The sequence below is a fragment of the Penicillium canescens genome, assembly GCF_028828765.1.
Source record: "Penicillium canescens strain IBT 15451 chromosome Unknown utg000005l_segment0_segment0, whole genome shotgun sequence".
Lineage (NCBI taxonomy): Eukaryota > Fungi > Ascomycota > Eurotiomycetes > Eurotiales > Aspergillaceae > Penicillium > Penicillium canescens.
The window spans coordinates 2074184-2090127 of record NW_026703967.1 but is presented as its reverse complement, the minus strand read 5'-3'; the positions used below and the strand labels follow the sequence as shown (position 1 = coordinate 2090127).

At 49.5% G+C, this 15944-nt stretch overlaps 6 protein-coding genes across 6 annotated transcripts; 2 read left to right on the top strand and 4 right to left on the bottom strand.

Annotated features, from left to right (window-relative positions):
• The first annotated feature begins 613 nt into the window (after positions 1-613).
• N7446_008383 (PA and RING finger domain protein) lies at positions 614-3913 on the top strand. The gene is made up of 2 exons (XM_058517128.1): positions 614-3204; positions 3255-3913. The coding sequence occupies exons 1-2, from the start codon at positions 875-877 to the stop codon at positions 3595-3597; spliced, it is 2673 nt and encodes an 890-aa protein (XP_058370774.1). The 5' UTR covers positions 614-874; the 3' UTR covers positions 3598-3913.
• Positions 3914-4786: 873 nt separating this feature from the next.
• On the top strand, positions 4787-5065 carry N7446_008382 (uncharacterized protein; the record flags this gene model as incomplete). The annotated part of the gene is made up of 1 exon (XM_058517127.1): positions 4787-5065. The coding sequence occupies one exon, from the start codon at positions 4787-4789 to the stop codon at positions 5063-5065; it is 279 nt and encodes a 92-aa protein (XP_058370773.1).
• A 625-nt stretch (positions 5066-5690) lies between these two features.
• N7446_008381 (leucine-rich repeat domain-containing protein) lies at positions 5691-7280 on the bottom strand (the record flags this gene model as incomplete). The annotated part of the gene is made up of 3 exons (XM_058517126.1): positions 5691-6050; positions 6097-6616; positions 6676-7280. The coding sequence occupies 3 exons, from the start codon at positions 7278-7280 to the stop codon at positions 5691-5693; spliced, it is 1485 nt and encodes a 494-aa protein (XP_058370772.1).
• An 879-nt stretch (positions 7281-8159) lies between these two features.
• N7446_008380 (uncharacterized protein) lies at positions 8160-8480 on the bottom strand (the record flags this gene model as incomplete). The annotated part of the gene is made up of 1 exon (XM_058517125.1): positions 8160-8480. The coding sequence occupies one exon, from the start codon at positions 8478-8480 to the stop codon at positions 8160-8162; it is 321 nt and encodes a 106-aa protein (XP_058370771.1).
• A 2449-nt stretch (positions 8481-10929) lies between these two features.
• N7446_008379 (ABC transporter ATP-binding protein) lies at positions 10930-13365 on the bottom strand (the record flags this gene model as incomplete). The annotated part of the gene is made up of 1 exon (XM_058517124.1): positions 10930-13365. One exon carries the CDS (start codon positions 13363-13365, stop codon positions 10930-10932), a length of 2436 nt encoding a protein of 811 aa, XP_058370770.1.
• Positions 13366-14543: 1178 nt separating this feature from the next.
• Positions 14544-15621, bottom strand: N7446_008378 (MGR2/ROMO1 family protein). Its single transcript, XM_058517123.1, has 5 exons — positions 15483-15621; positions 15349-15375; positions 15268-15297; positions 15128-15218; positions 14544-15051 (listed from the first exon to the last, which is right to left on the bottom strand). The coding sequence occupies exons 1-5, from the start codon at positions 15547-15549 to the stop codon at positions 14937-14939; spliced, it is 330 nt and encodes a 109-aa protein (XP_058370769.1). The 5' UTR covers positions 15550-15621; the 3' UTR covers positions 14544-14936.
• Between the last annotated feature and the right edge of the window lie 323 nt (positions 15622-15944).

The window sequence follows — 15944 nt, the reverse complement described above, 5'->3', positions numbered from 1 at the left end:
TCATGTCTAGCGGGGCTAATATCATAAGCCCCACAGAGTAAGTGGAGCTAGCCTTATCGCTGATCGTCCAAAAATATCCTGTCCTTGGATGTAAGTAAGAAACCTCGTTGTGTACTGTATATGTCTCCATACATGCGCAGGTGTAGGCCATAAGTGTTAGATAATTCACCGAAAAGGCGGTGGATTACGCAGCTGCCTAGCCATGATGACATGATCAGCAGATCGTCCGCGAACCAGAACATTACTTCACCAAGATCTTAATAGATGTCTGCATTGCACTCTGTAGCAGTACATAGACATGGACTCTTGCGTGCACACTAGCTTTACAGTTGTGTTGTTTGTTGTTCAGGGCTTATTTTTGTTTCACTGACGTAACTTTGTTTGCCACTTTGACTTAGCCTTCTTTGACCTAGTGTTTCACAGCTAGAGGTAGAGGCATATAACGTTTCAATATGTAGGGCAGACATCTACAACATCCATATGTTGTGCCCACCAACATGAACTTGAGGTTGAAAGTTTGTGTATATGGTCATGTGACTCCAACACATGACACGGTGAACATGCCGTCACAGACTCCAGTTAGGTAATCGATCATCAGTTCCCGAGTCTCCTTCTCCACCTGACTTCAACTGTCTCCTTATCTCCTTGTCTCCTTTTTGGTGTGGTCACCTGCGGTTTCTTTCAAACAGCCGTGGTGCTGCTCATTGTGCTCGATGAGTGGCAGCCTGATCACTTGCCGCCAACCGTTGGATTGGTCATAAGAGATAACCCCAAACTTTAGAAGTACAGTGATACGGTCCCGCATATCACTCCCTCGATACACTCCAAGATCAATTTCTGAGCTACTCGTTGAGGACAGCCTCATCTACCAGACATGCGACCGCCACGCTTGATTATCGTGCTCTTCTGCCTAATCTTCTTCCCGATCCTCCTCACCATCTTTTCCGCGCTCACTTCGCCTCGTGTGGCGACTCCCAAAACGCTTGCTGGTCGGACGAGCCGGTTGCATTCCTTGTTTTCTTTCAATATACCATCCTCGCTTTTCCCTCCGTCGGCCATCATCAGTCTCACCGATGACAACTCGACGTTCTTCCTTGCTCGGCCAGCGGCATTTGGTCCGCTCCTGCCGATAAAGGGCTTGAGTGGCCAGTTGTGGGTAGGAAGTGGCTTTGGAGAGGGCGGACTTGCCGGTGGCGTGGAAGGAGAACTGGGCTGCTCCGATATTCCCGGCTGGGGCGAGGGCGCCAACCAAAAGAAGCAGGACAAAGCCTCCAAGGGCACGGATCAGAGTTCCGGCAAGCCCGGAGGTAGCACAGCGAATGATCAGTTGCCAAATCGCCCGCAGCGGTCGGTGTCGCAGGCCGACACCACTCCGCAGAACGATAGAGATGATACCACTACCCCGCCGTCGAATGATGGCACCGACGACCACCTGCATCATCCACTGCCCGAATCCGGGGCTTCAAACCCCGGTATGAGTCAGAAGTATGGAGATTATGTTCAAAACAAGCCACCCGCGCATGCCGATATCCAATCGCTACAGGAGACTGCCGAGATCCAGGGCAAAGTGGTCTTGTTGAGTCGAGGCGGCTGTGGATTCCTGGAAAAGGTCAAATGGGCGCAACGGCGAGGAGGAATCGCTGTGATCGTTGGCGATGATACTCGAGGTGGCAACCTGGTCACCATGTATGCGCGGGGCGATACCTCAAATGTCACGATTCCAGCATTATTCACCTCCTACACCACCGCCCATCTTCTATCTTCATTGATTCCTGGACATGCGGGAGGTACTGCTAGCCTGGGAGATGTGTTGAAATCATCTCAATCGAGTCAAGCAGGTCAGCCGGATGCCGACAAAGAGCAAGTGGCCACTTCAACGACGGCTTCGGTTACACCAACCCCTAGCGCCAGTGTCCACTCGACTGCCAAAGAGAGGCCTGCAACACCATCTCATTCGAAAGGTGGTTTCTTCCGTGCACTTGGCTCGCTCCTGGGGTTGTGCGATAAGTACGCCGGCTCAGGCCATTTGGAGGACAGCCGACGCCCGCCCAGCAGTGGCAACATTGACTGGATTAACCTAGGCTCGTGGGACGAAAAAGAAACCCCACTAACCCCACAAGGCGCATGGAAGAGGTCAACAGATCTCAATCGCCGCACTCGTGCCAAATTGGACAACAAATTGGAGGGTTCTAACAAGGCCGATATGTCACCGGAAAGCTTTGGCGACGATGACTTTGTCATTGGAGTTCAAGATTGGAGAGATCCCGATCTGATGCCTCTTAAGAGCGACACGCTTTCGACAGCGAGTACCTCTACGACAGGCAAGGACACATCCAAGACTGCGAATGCAGAAAAAGACACTGCTTCGTCATCCAATATTCTTCAGGGTGGTAGCATCACTCCCGGCAGCGGAGAATATCAAAGCATCGACAAATCCAGTTTTTCTCATGACTCGGGCGTGAAGGCTTCTGCGAAACAATCTGTTGGAGCCAATGCAGAAATTGAATCTTCTGCTTCATCGACCAAGGGCTGGTTCTCCAGCTGGGGAGATGAGTCCAAAAAAGAGACTTTGCCCTCGTCATCGCCTTCGCTTCAGAAAGGCACAGTAGCCAACCAGAAAGTTCAACCCGGCCCTCAATCGTCAAGTCGCCCTAGCGCAGAGTCTTTTGAGCATGAAGGTCTTTGGGTTACAATGACTCCCACGAGCATGTCCACCAGCCCCTTCTTCGATACGCTACTAGTACTTGTCATCAGTCCGCTGCTTACACTAACTGTGGTGTACGCGCTACTGCTGCTTCGGTCTCGAATCCGGCGCCGTCGATGGCGTGCGCCAAAGTCAGTCATTGAACGACTTCCTGTCCGGACTTATCACACAATCACCACTACTTCTTCGTCATCATCCGGTTCAACGCGTCCCTCTAGCCCTGGTGCTCTCTCGCCAACCTCTCCACTTCTTGGCAACGAGATCCAGCCAAGCGCATCTCGACCAAACCGATCCCGTTCGCAAACAGTGTCGGGAACTATGTTAGACTCATCCGTGCTACCCAGGGAAGAGAAGTGCAGCCTACAAACCGGCTCCACGTTGTGGCGACGCAAGTACACCGGAAGGCAGGTTGAGTGTGTTGTCTGTCTTGAGGAATATATCGATGGCCAGAGCCGGGTCATGAGCTTGCCGTGTGGCCATGAATTCCATGTGGAGTGCATGTAAGTTATAATGGTATATCAACTCCGAGCAATGCTAACCCTTTCACCAGCACACCCTGGTTGACTACCCGTCGACGAACCTGCCCGATCTGTAAAGGCGACGTTGTGCGTTCAATGGCTCACTGTCAGACTCCTGACTCTCAGAGCCTCCATGAACAATCCAATGATTTCCATTCCTCTGAGTCCATTCCCCGGGCTGGCGCGTCCTCCGCTCCGGTATTAATCGAAGGCGCCACAGATGATGCTTCCGATGCCGAGCAAACTGCAGGTCTACTTGGGGATCATGCAAACTCTGCGCCACAGTCAAGTTGGAGAAACCTAGCAACCCTTAGTTTCTCGGCCCTGAGCGGTGATACGATTTGGCACCAGGCTCGTGCGGACCGTAACCGCTAACCTTTCTATATTAGTCCACTCTTTTCCTTTTCATCATTCCCCGTCACAGCGTGTGTGAAATTTGCTCTCTTTGTATTGAAGCATGCTTATTAGCGAACTTTCTGATTTTCCTTTTCATGACTTGATTCTGCCTGGCGTTGAGTGAGAACATCCCAGTGTGCTGGGCGATTGCAAAGTGTGCAGGCATGGTTGAAGCGGCTGGGATGCACCGCGGGTCAATCGTTTAAATCTTTACTTCGTGATGAAAACGCAAATGTATTCCATTGCTTTCGAGACTTGGCTATCCTTCACCAATTCTGCTAAGCCATGTTCTTGGCCGTATACATCCTTAGAGTAGTAAGTGTGCTCAAACACAGCTGATTGCGGCTCAAAAATACAATTCACTATTCACCTAAATTAAAACACCATCTATCGGAAAACTCGGCGACGATCTCATCTTTCTTGAGTTCTCACGACAACTTGGTCATCTAAACTGATAAAGCAAAGCCTCGATTTCAGTCTCACTTCTGATCAATATACGCATTCCGAGCAACCTCCCCAAAAGCCTCAAGAATACGGCCTAACTGATCCTGCACCACCTTAGCATGAGGAATCATATCCCGACCCAAAAGGAAGAACCGCTCCTCCTCATCTCTAGCACTAACACCCTCACCTATCACAATCTCACAAATAGTCTTAGCGCCTTATCCTTGTCTCCATCCGCAGCAAACGCACCACTCTGCAGGTATTCAATAACCTGAGAAGCAGCCGAAGCCTCATAATCTCCAGGCAAAGCCTCACTAGCCATAACACCAGCATTCCCAATTCCAGTATTGAACGTACTGAATCAAGCCGTCAAGACAGGGATGTTGAACGGAGCGAGATCCTTAGTGAGAACTTTGGATAACCCTATATAGCATAGACACCAGTCAATAAACACAAAACATCAAAGTATAAACCGATAAAGCAAAGAACCAGAAACCAGAAACCAGAAAGAGAACATACCATCCCCAGCAGCCTTAGCAGCAGCATAAGTCCCTAACCCTTCCCCACCCACCAACCCAGCCCCAGAACTAAGATTAAGCACAACCCCAAACCTCCTCTCTCGCATACCCGGACAAAAGTCTTAACAAGCCGATGCGGTCCAAAAAACAACGTCTCCACCTGACTGCGCATCTCATCGTCTGAGATCTGCTTTAGAGCCCTAGCCATGCAGAAGCCGGCACTGTTCACCAGCACGTCGATTGTGGTTCCGGACACGGTGAGCTTGGCTAGGAGTGCCGCTGGCGTGGATGGGTCGTTCACATCTAGGGCGTGCCATTCGCTGCTGATGGAGGCGATTTCGGATACTAGCTCTGGTGTGCGGGATGGATTGCGGGATGTTTCTATCACGTTTTGGTTAGCAGATTGGGTGGCTCGGGCGAGGGAGAGGCTTATGCCTGAGGATGTGCCTTTTATTAGCCAGGTTAGGGTCGGTTTGGTTTGGTGAAGGTTGGCATTTTGGTCGTGGTGGGTTGATTTGTGGTTTGGGACTTGGTTTGTGGGTTTCCTTGGTGTTTGATGTTTGGGGGACTCTTGGGATAGATGGATCTCTTTATATATATCTTTAGGTTGGTATCAATTAGCTTGGCTTACTCTCCAGGCTTTTTGTCTATGGAGCTTAACTATAGTTGGATATGATCTGTACATCTGCGATATGTAGTTAGGGCACCTTTATGTCCAGTGATTGTCCAGCAAGTGATATAAATTTCTCAGCAGAATTTACATATTTCTTAGCAAAGCACAGAGTTGGTCAGCATAATAAACCACTCGAGTGCTACTGCAAGGCTCGCGGTAAGACAGGCTGCGCAAACAGAATAAGCGAGCCTCATTAAAGTCAATTGATACCAGAATTGATACCAAATCAAGTTCAAAAACAATTACAAAGACCAACAAACGTATTTGTCATAATTTCTACAAGGACACATCACAAACTAGCATGTCCAATAACCAAAATACAAAGAATCCCAGCACCGAAGATCTACATGCAATCTTTGTACACCAAAATTATATTAAACCCGAAAGCAAGGCTCACATGAGGAAGTATATGCAATCAATCAAAGAAAGTTCCACGTTCACTGTGATCCGGGAACACAGGACAAACTACACCCAAGCCGACGGAATGGCAAAGGCCGAAGTTTCTCGCCAGAATGACGCGGCATTTTCATACCGTTCTCGCATGGTGTAATATCCCACCATTCCAGCCATTCTGTGCGGGGGATCACGAATTCACGATCGCATACAGAGCAGGGCTGTCCGCCTGCTGCGCGCACTTCTCTTGCTTGGCGGAGGAGAGGCACGAGGAGGGCCGGGTACTCGGCTAGTTCTTCGTCTGTGGCTTGCTCGAGGTAGGGGAGCTTGCTCACGGTGCGGAGAGAGAGTTCGCGGAGAGATGGGGCGGCATTTATGGAGGGGTTGGTGAGTGGACTCTCTGACTGGGTTGCCTTCCATGTTTAGGAAGGTTGTTGGGCCTGTGGCGACGTGGATTGGGTCCCAGAAGGGCTTGCGGATGGTTGAAGATTCGTCGTGGTTGAATTGGAGTTGGCTAGATAGAAATTCTTCCTCGGGCTCTTCTGTCTGCCTTTTAGTCGCGTTGTGGTGCCATTCGGCGATCTGGGCTTCCTCGATTGGGAGGAATGAGTTTGGCCGTACGGTCAGGTGCTTCAGTTCGCCTTTTTGCATGAGCTTTATAAGTTCCCACGGGAGGCAGGTCAGTCGGTTGACTGAGAGATTCAGCACTTGCAAGGCTGTCAATCGGCGAATAGTAGATGGAAGTTCGGTTAGCTTGTTGTTCCGCAAGCTAAGGACCTTGAGATTGCTGAGTTCGAAGAGGTCGTTGTGCAAGGTTGAGAGGGAGTTGTTGGGAAGGAAGATTCGAAGGAATGGCTGCAAAGACGTGAAGACATTTTCAGAGACTGGGGCTTCTTTGACTGAGGGAAGCTTCGTTAGATGCTGCAGAGGTCGCAATAGACCAGAGGGTATGGCTTTCAGATGAAAGTCGCTAAAGGGAAGAATTGATTAGACCATTGTATCAAGCATATATCCGACCAAAGAGCTTACCCAAGATCAATGCTCTCCTGTCCTTTATCAAGGCAATCATTAACAACCTCCCTCGCAAACCGCTGCTCCTCCGACTCCTCAGGTCTCTTAACCACACCTTTCATCTGCGCAGAAGCATTCTCGGTCCCGATAAGCAGAGGAGTCGAGTTTCCTGACTTCCTCGGATCAAGCACCGACTTGCGCAAATCGTCTCCCCACGCTGAGCCATCCTCCGACGGCAAAAGCGACTCCGCAACAGACTCATCACTCCCCATCCAGACACCACTATCGACATTTCTCTTATCCTTAAATTCCCCACGCTTGCGCTTCGGATCAATCACCTGTTCCCCCCACCAAGTCCCACGATACCGCCGTTTCCGGCCCGCGCCAGACACAGGCGCATGATAGTTCTCCAAGCCAGACGCGGGGATGTCATCGCTGGAAAAGAGCGCGGGGTCACTAGATGGCTGGCTGGAGCGATCGTCAAAGCGGGATAGGCGCTGCGATTTGTGGAACGAGGCGATTGCAGGGGTTGGGCCTGTGCCTGGTGCCGAGGGGTTGACCGCGTGCGCGGGTGAGCGGTGACGGATTCGCCGCGGCGGAGGGAGAGGGATCTCGCCGTCCATTGCGATGGTGCGCTGGATTCAGACGAATATTTGGTTTGGGGCCGCGTGGTTCATCAGGTTCGGTCTGAAGTCTGAAGGGTGGTTTTCGTCTGGTGCTAGTTGAGGTGCGACGCGTGGTGGAGACGGCGATAGGGACGGGCGTCAACAAACGCGCTAATTGCGCGATTGGGAGATAATATGGGATCAACTGGGGTCTCTCTATAGTAAATTGTACTTTTTATTGTAACTGGAAAGGGGAGAAAAGAGAGAAGAGGTAAGAAGTCGAGACTGGAATGCCAGAGATAAGATCAGATCAGACGCGTGGGTGCACGGCCATCAGCCGACCCCGGAGGCCACGGCTTGGAATGATCGGCACTCCATAGTTGTATACATGTAGTTGTATAGTTATAACGTAGATTTTTATATAGGGTATCAAGAAACAAAGGTGTCAATTGTTCTGTAGATGACTATGAGATCCTCTCCGTTCCAAATCCAACACAACACGCCATTGGTAAGAGCCATATCAAACAGTCATCCGCCAAACGAATATGGACAGGAGAATCGAAAAAGAGGTTGTTGAGAAGGGTTAAATAACAGCGTCAACTCGTATCGTTCCGCGAAATCATGCCAAAAAAAAAAAAAGAACTGGGGTATTTGAGAAGCGTAAAACCGTTTCCTCTCCAAAATGGGTTCTCCAGCTAACCGAGAGGAATAGAAAGTCCAAAAAAAGAAGTAAAAAGAAGTAAAAAGCGTATAAATCCCGGCTCTGCTGAAGATGAACGGCTCGCGAGAAGAGACAAGGCGGCATTCATGCTGTAAAAAGAAAGGGCGAGGAGGACAATGGACCCAATATAGCTGAGCGCAGCTTGCATGAATGCGCCTCGTCGCAATGCACACCAATTACAGGGCCTGGCCCATGATGAGAGCGAAAGATCCCGCGATAAGGGCAGCTGGCACGCCAGCGCCCAGGTTCACAGCAGCGCCAGTCGAGCTGGCGGCTGCGACAGCCGAGGTGGTCGAAGAAGCACGAGACAGAGGGGTCGAGGTAGCCGACACGGTAACCATGCTGGAGCTCGGGGTGGGAGTGGGAGTCACCGAGTTGACCCGGATCAGAGTCTTGGTGATGGTGGTCGTCGCAGTCGATGTGACGTCGTCCTCTGCGAGAGCCAACGGGGCAGCTGCCAGGCAGAGGAGGGAGGTGATGACAGTGGTGAACTTCATTGTGGCGATTTATGCGCAACAGTAATCAATTGATGTATGAGTAATTGAGATGAATTGGATCAAGGTGAAAAGTCTGATGTTAAACTGGCGTGAAGTATGGAAGATTTGGTATGTCGCAGTATGAGGCTTCACAATGAGACAATGGCTGTTTGGGGCTTGTTTTAGAATGTGCGCAAACGAGCGTCAAGGAATGTATGGTAAAGAGCGTGGGGAGAGCGCTGCTCAAGATAAAACGAGTAATTGGTAAACGAGTGTATAGAGAAATCTCTTAAAGTGCCTGCAGGAGAAAAGGGAAAAATCGGACAGGGCCCGGAATGCCCTAAATAATAAGCCAGGTCCGAACCTGGGGAAAGGGCCATTCGTCCATTAGAGAGCCCTGTGGCTTATTTTTCTTCCTTTGTTTTAATGATTATTGATTTTTAGGTGAAGCTGAGATGTATGATTGGGCGTTGAGACACGCGGACTATGGGACTATCCAAATTGGGCTCCATCGTATCCGAACTATGGCCTTTGGAGCCCTAACAAATCACCCAAACAAGGCGCTAACTCAGGAACACGAAGGGTCTTCCCGCACAGACGCTAGGGGCGACTTGCATATTACCAAACTATTACCGACACATACGTGTACACTGTACAGAGAATAATTGTGTTGTCCTGTTCACCGGGTCCTTAAGCCAATTCCGGGCGAACACGCTCAGGAAGAGGCCGAAAGTCGCCTTCATGTGGCCCCGGTGAGGCGCATACAATACGAGATTCTTCGCCTCCCTCGGTATCCGATAGGTGTATAGACCCTTGTCAATCTTAGTCTGTATACAACAGTACATGCCCATTTAGTGGCCGGATCCGATCAGTACTCGGTTTCTGTTTCCAGAAGCGCTGTACTCAACAGAAATGAAGATTCTCGTCACACTTTCGCGGCCAGTCCGGAAGTTGCATAGTTTCCGAACCCCTAGCGTCATACGCAGGAACATACAATAGGTTTATTTGGCTTATTTGTGATAAACATAATAAACATAACAGTTCGTCTATGGCGTAATTAACGTTAAGTATTACCTTATAAGATCTAGACAAAGTACAGAGTACTGTAGTCGCGATATCCCGAATCTAGCATTTAACCGACATCCGGTTTTTACTGTATTGCCCCCCTTGAACAGACTTTTCTGATGGGGCTCTATGATTCTCCCGGTACCTGAAAAGAACCATGGAACTCTGCTCCACCCGATCGTCGCCCTGGTCTACCAGTTTGGTGTAGTTTGATGGCGATGAAAGAGTCTGGGGCGTTCGAGAACGTGATTCATTTCTTTTCATTCATACTTGTGTGATTCGCTCACCGCCTCCTTGCAGAATACAATTCGTCATAACACCGACTGTATGGGCAGCCATGCATTAGGAATGACCACGGTGTACACATGTACATGCGCACGTAGCAGTCCACGCCTTGGTTGAGCGTTGAGAGTTGGCTGTGGGGGTGGCTTAAGAAAATCTTGACTCCCAAAGCCCTAAGAGACCCGCTTGAGTCATACCCTCATGCCCTCCAGGGCTCACACCGTCGATAGCCGTTCATCTAATTTGACAAGCGGATGCATCTTGTAGATCCAATTAAACTCATCTTTGATATTGTGATGAGCCAGAAACCAAGGGGTATAAAGGGGGAAGTGAAGGCAAAACTAGAGAAAGGGGCTCGGGCATCCGAGGTACAGAATTGAGCGTTCGTCCTTTTTTGGTTTAGTGCTCACTTGCTTAGGCTCTCTCGGACTAAATAGATTGCTGTGCGGAGTAGATCGTTGATCATGGTTGCTTCGAACCCGGGTAACTGACCCCTCAACCGGGCACACTATACGATTCCCAGAACCTCCACACACAGTTGGGATCTTCTCCTCTCTTTCCTCAACAAATTCTATGTATCAATCTCGCTTTCTCCCCCTTCCGTTGTTAGATAGATTCTCGCTTTCTTGTAATTTGACCAGAGGGATCTGTGCCTCTCTTTGTTAGCCTCTGGACAACATGTCCTGTGTTAATTTTAAATTGCCTTCGGTTGTAGATATGGTACGGTAACAGATTATTTGGATGTCTGTGATATTCTTACCGCCAGAATCTAAAGAAAAAGTAGTGGGTTCCTTGAGGATATATCTCAAAAGACTGCATATATATTTTCAAAGTGATGGGCCGTTTCACACCATCCGAAGTTTATGTCGGACCCCATCACTAACATACAGGATATGTACCGATACAACTGCGATGATAAATTTCTTACAAGATGACCTAGTAGATGATTCATTTTGAAAACAAGTTGCTTGCTCCTAAGAAAACAGGTGTAGACTACGTGGTCCTTTTTCCCTCTATAAATCCCATCTGAAGAACATGTCAAGCGTCATTCTGAATAATATTGATTTAGGCAATTAGTGTAAACCCTCCTTCAATCTGTACCCTCATTTCCTCCTTTTTTCCCCTATAAGGCTTTTTTAATTTTATCACTACCAAACTGATTCTCCCAGAGAGTTTGATATCTCCCACCCTTCCTCACCAACTCCTGGTGTGTTCCGCTTTCTACAACCCGTCCTTCATGCAAAACAAGGATCCTATCCGCGCCAACAATAGTCGAAAGCCGATGCGCAATAACAAAGGTAGTTCGTCTAGCTCTCAAGCGGTCAAGAGCAATCTGAATCTCAGACTCCGTCTCCGAATCCACAGCACTTGTAGCCTCATCTAAGAGAAGAACAGGCGATTTCTTCAAGAAGACCCGAGCAATGGCTATCCGCTGCAATTCCCCGCCAGAGAGCTTAACACCATTTTCTCCAACCGTAGTATCATACCCGTCTACAAAAGTTAAGATCTTCTCGTGGATAGCCGCAGCGCGACATGCTTCGTGGATCTCCTCATCTGTAGCTGAGGGTCGAGCGTAACGCAGGTTCTCAAGGATAGACGCGTTGAACAGGACTGGGTCTTGTGGGACGACGCCGATAGTTTCGCGTAACGAGCTGAGGGTTATGTCTCGAATATCTTGGCCGTCGATTTCGATCCGGCCAGAGGTTACGTCGTAGAGTCGGAGGAGGAGTCTGAGGATTGTCGTCTTTCCAGAGCCTGTCCTTCCAACTAGTGCAACTGTTGTCCCTGGCTCGACGGTGATATCCACGTCTTTGAGGGTTGATAGTCGGGTATCGTAGGCAAAGTTGACATTATCGAAGACAACTCGGCCATCTCCAGACTTAAGAATCGTGGCACCTTGCTTCTCGGTGATACTTGGCTTAGAATTAAAGAGGTATAGTAGACGTTCGGCATCTACTAGATCTGAAACGAGCCAGCGATACTGTGCTGAGAGATAGGCTAGCGGAGAGATAAGTGACGACCAATACTGGATAAAGAAGACAAAATCACCCGTTGAGGCTCGACCCACGGAGATTTCGTGTACTATGAGCGAGGAGAGACCAACAAAGGAAAGTGGCCTGAGTAGGTCTAGCAGCGCCTTTCCGATTGCCCGTCGTTGACCAAAACTAGCACTTGCTTTTAAGCATAAATCAACCGCTTCACCAAAGCGAGACCTCTCATAAGAGAACTGGTTGAAGTAGGTGACAGTCTGCCAGCCTTGCACAGCTTGATGCATGATGCGAGTTTCATTTCGCTGAGTCTGTGTTAAGTCACGTCGATTCTCTAGATTCCAATTGGAGGTAAAGACTTCCGCCGAAACATAAGTGATAGAGGCAATCACCACCAAGAGAGAAGCATAGATGTTAAACTTCAGGTAGAAGACGAAGCATCCAATAAACAAGTCTGCCACTGCCGGGGCGATGTCGAGGATAGCCATTTCCAGGATATTGTTCAACGCTCCCCCCTGATCGATCGACTTCATAACCTCTGCTGAGTCGTTCTCGATATGGAAATCCATCGATAGATTCATGACATGGCTGAAAGCCGCATTGGTGATTTGCCGGTAAGAAAACTGCCTGATCGGGATTTTCACGAGTGCTTCAATCAGCCCTAGTCCAGCTCCGCCACCAATAACTTGTAACAAGGCCCATTTTCCCAAAGAGGTATATGGCGTTTTGTGGGCGAAGATGCTATCGGTAACATCGGCTAATTGCTGGGGGATCAGAATGTTCAGAACTCGATGGCACGCTATACAGACAACACTGGTGGCAATGCAGAGCTGCACTTTGCGATTATTTCTGGGCACCAAATAAGGCAGAAAAATGCTAAAGTCCTTTAGGTAATTCCACCAGCCACCAAGCGAATGTAGTCGTTCTTTGCGGAGCCTTTTGACCCGCGCAGCTCTTGTATTCTGGTTCTTGTCCGAATCGCTCTCGCTGTCAGACAGAGCACTGCTATCATCTTGATCAGGACTATTGGCTGCGCCGTAGGATGATCGATTGCCATTTAGAAAGGGGTGCGACTCGTCCGGGACCTTTTTCTTTCTCTGTCTGATTTCCAATAGAATAGTGATCGCCACCAAGACAAGCAGTAAAAGCCGAATGACTGAAATGGCAATCTGCGCGATTGGTTCCCACTGCCTCGGTTTGTGGCACAATGAGAGCGCAAGGAGGGGAATCTCGAAACCAGCGGTGACGACTGACGCTCCGGCCAACTCATACTTGGAAGGATTATGTTGCCGCACCCACACCGCAGACCACACGGCGGCCTGGGAGGTCATATGCACGAGAAACGATTGGGATCGGTCAAGGTCATTGACGGTGATGCTTAGAACCGTCTGGCCAATGTATGTGAGCACAATCAAAGCCGTTAAGGAGACTCGAAGCTGTGTTCTGCACTTGGGGCGACCTTTTCTCCTTCTTTTTGCTGGACTGCCGCTGAGGAAACAGACCACGATGTATAGAGCGGCTACCAAAGCGCAGCTGTAATGCAGAGCCTGAGATACCAGCTGCGTAGCCATGATGAACGGGAGATGGATTGGGAGGGGTGAAACTCATACTCTGCAGGGCGTTGCTACTTATATTTCAAATTTGAGCCGCAATATTTATATCTGCCATCTAACCCAAAGCAAACACTTGGTTCTGCCTAAGCGTCAGACTGCTTATTGGACCTCCACGGAGCAGGGTTACTGTGGCATATGCAAAGGGGGCTGGGGGTTGTAGGGGCGTCGGGCTGTGACCTAGGCTGACCCTGCGAGAGAAGCCCTGGTTATTGGGCAGTTTTCAGATTAGACTAAATGCCAGCCTATTCCAGCCGCTACACTGTATACTGTAAGGGGCTTTGATTGGTCTTGGACTAATTCCACATACTATGAACGTCCTACGTACCTGGCTGACTGTGCCGGTGACTCAAAGGGATATAAATATTTGTTTTATTGATAAGTACATAGTCTATAAGACATTCCTATCTTTTGTTTCATTTTTGGCAACTTGCGACAATATCCAATCGTCGTTGTTGCCGCTGTCATATTCGAAACTCAATACTGTACTTCCGAACTACAGTAGAAAAGAGGTACTTTTGACCATGCATATATATCAAGATGAGGATTTCAGCAACCTGGATGACCCTACCAGTATCATAATCGCCGACTTTTAAATCCCCAGAAAGCAGCTGCAATGGAAATCCGACAACCATTCCAAGGCTGTAGTTCGTGAACCGGACAAGCGGGTACAAGCAGAAGTCATTTGAACTAGTTATGTGGCTAGCTGTGAATTCATAGAAATGGCAACGCCCAGCATGCCAACTTGACACCCCAGATTCGACGCATGATTGAATGTATCCGAGGCGCTAGCACGTCTGGGATAAATGTTCGCAATCTATGGATGTGAAGTGTCAACAAGTCAAAGGGCCAAAAGCCTTGAGATATGTTTGGCTCCCTTAACTTGATTGGAATTGACCCCAGGTTTACATTGAGGGGCCAGGCCTCTGATAGAGCCAGGCCTGAAACAAAATGGACCTTTGCCAACTCAACACACCATGCGGATGGCTGCCTTGTATTAGAAAGTCAGCCTCCCTAATGGTTGCAATGGCCACGCAAGTAACATCCACATCGTGACGCCAAGGAGGCACCGGCTGGCATCTATTGAAATCATTCCGGAGATTGATCGATCACTGGTCACAGGGACCGGGACTTGCAGCCTCGGGCCTCGTATGCCAGTTCCCCCTGAAACTGCATGCGTTACCCCGTAAAAAGAACTACAAGCAATGAGCCCTCTTTGCATATGTGGAACTGAATCGAATGGCAGTAAAAGGAGGCATTCTCACATTATCGCTTACAATGATTGGCGCATTTAAGGAATTGTTGAACGCCAGCATGTCCTGGGTACCGCTAGTTTATGTACATTGCGTGCTGAAGTAGCAAGTATCCCTGGAACCTGAAGGTGGCAACAACCGTTGTGGTTTCCTGTCTCCTGAAACCGCCCGAAAAAAGTCTCTCAACCAGAGATTATATCGTACAAGGGACGTCGCCAGGGGAGTGGTCATATCGCATATTTCCCGGGTGTTGTCCTAAGACCGCGAGAAAGGTTGTATTCATTGGCGCAGGGGGCTCTGCCGGGGGAGCATCATCGGGGGTCCGCGGGCACGGAGCCAGGCATCGTTCACAGGTCCCTCGGAGCGGATGACGCTACCAATAGACATGAAGAGTCTGTAGGGGAACGCTTTGGTTAGCCTGTGGTTCTCAAGCCATTCCAACCAGCCCTCGGGAGGTGAAGGAAGCATACCCAAAAGTCGCACCCGAGCCCAGCATATACTTGCCCAGTGTCCGCATGACACCATTGGGGCCAGCGCCGTACTGGAAGATTGTCACGGTTCCTATAGCTGGTCAGCGTTATAGTCGAGGTAGAGAAGTGGCGTGACAAACCAATAATAAAACCCATGATACCACCGACGGCTAGAGTACTATATTAGCTAGAGCTCGAGACGAGGTGAAGCGACCACGTACTGGAACCCATCATGCAACCCATTTTCACTAGAGTCTTGTCAGCCCATATGTTCCCAATAGTTGTATTGACTAATGCAGGAAGGAACACTCCCAGCGCATTGCAATGTATAGCGAGTGGGTTGTAGATGACATACTCTTGTCGAAAGTCGACGGCGCACCCCCTGGGCCGGCTTGGGCGGGAGGACCAGCAACAACAGGCATTATTGGAATTGATTAATAGATTTGCAAGGTCAAAAAAGGCAGCAGCTCAGAGCTGAACGAGAAATCCCGAGGTTGAATAGTCGGAGAACGAGCTTCGTTTTCCTCCCCAGCTTCGTTCTCCACATCATCACGTGATGGACAACGGGCGCACACGTGCCTACACACCACGTGACCCGGGGGCGTCAAGGGAGTAGACCAAGTGAGCAACTCGCACTTGCCGAGATCACTTGATGGCAACTCTCCACGATCTCTGACATCCTTTCTCGTTAAATTCCCAGGGCCTGAAGCCTGCGCTGAGGCGGTAGTGCCGTCTTGTGCTTCCGTCACCTTTTGGGACGTGTGAAGTCGTTCACGCACCTCCCTCCTTGGTCCGGCCAATATCACATCCTACTACG

Excerpts from the sequence above, each read along its gene's own strand:
- N7446_008383 (XM_058517128.1), top strand. The coding sequence starts at position 875 with ATGCGACCGCCACGCTTGATTATCGTGCTCTTCTGCCTAATCTTCTTC. Across the intron at positions 3,205-3,254 it reads GAATTCCATGTGGAGTGCAT|CACACCCTGGTTGACTACCC; the intron begins GTAAGTTATAAT and ends CCCTTTCACCAG.
- N7446_008378 (XM_058517123.1), bottom strand. The coding sequence starts at position 15,549 with ATGCCTGTTGTTGCTGGTCCTCCCGCCCAAGCCGGCCCAGGGGGTGCG. Across the intron at positions 15,376-15,482 it reads GCCGTCGACTTTCGACAAGA|TGAAAATGGGTTGCATGATG; the intron begins GTATGTCATCTA and ends ACAAGACTCTAG. Across the intron at positions 15,052-15,127 it reads GGCTCGGGTGCGACTTTTGG|ACTCTTCATGTCTATTGGTA; the intron begins GTATGCTTCCTT and ends GTTCCCCTACAG.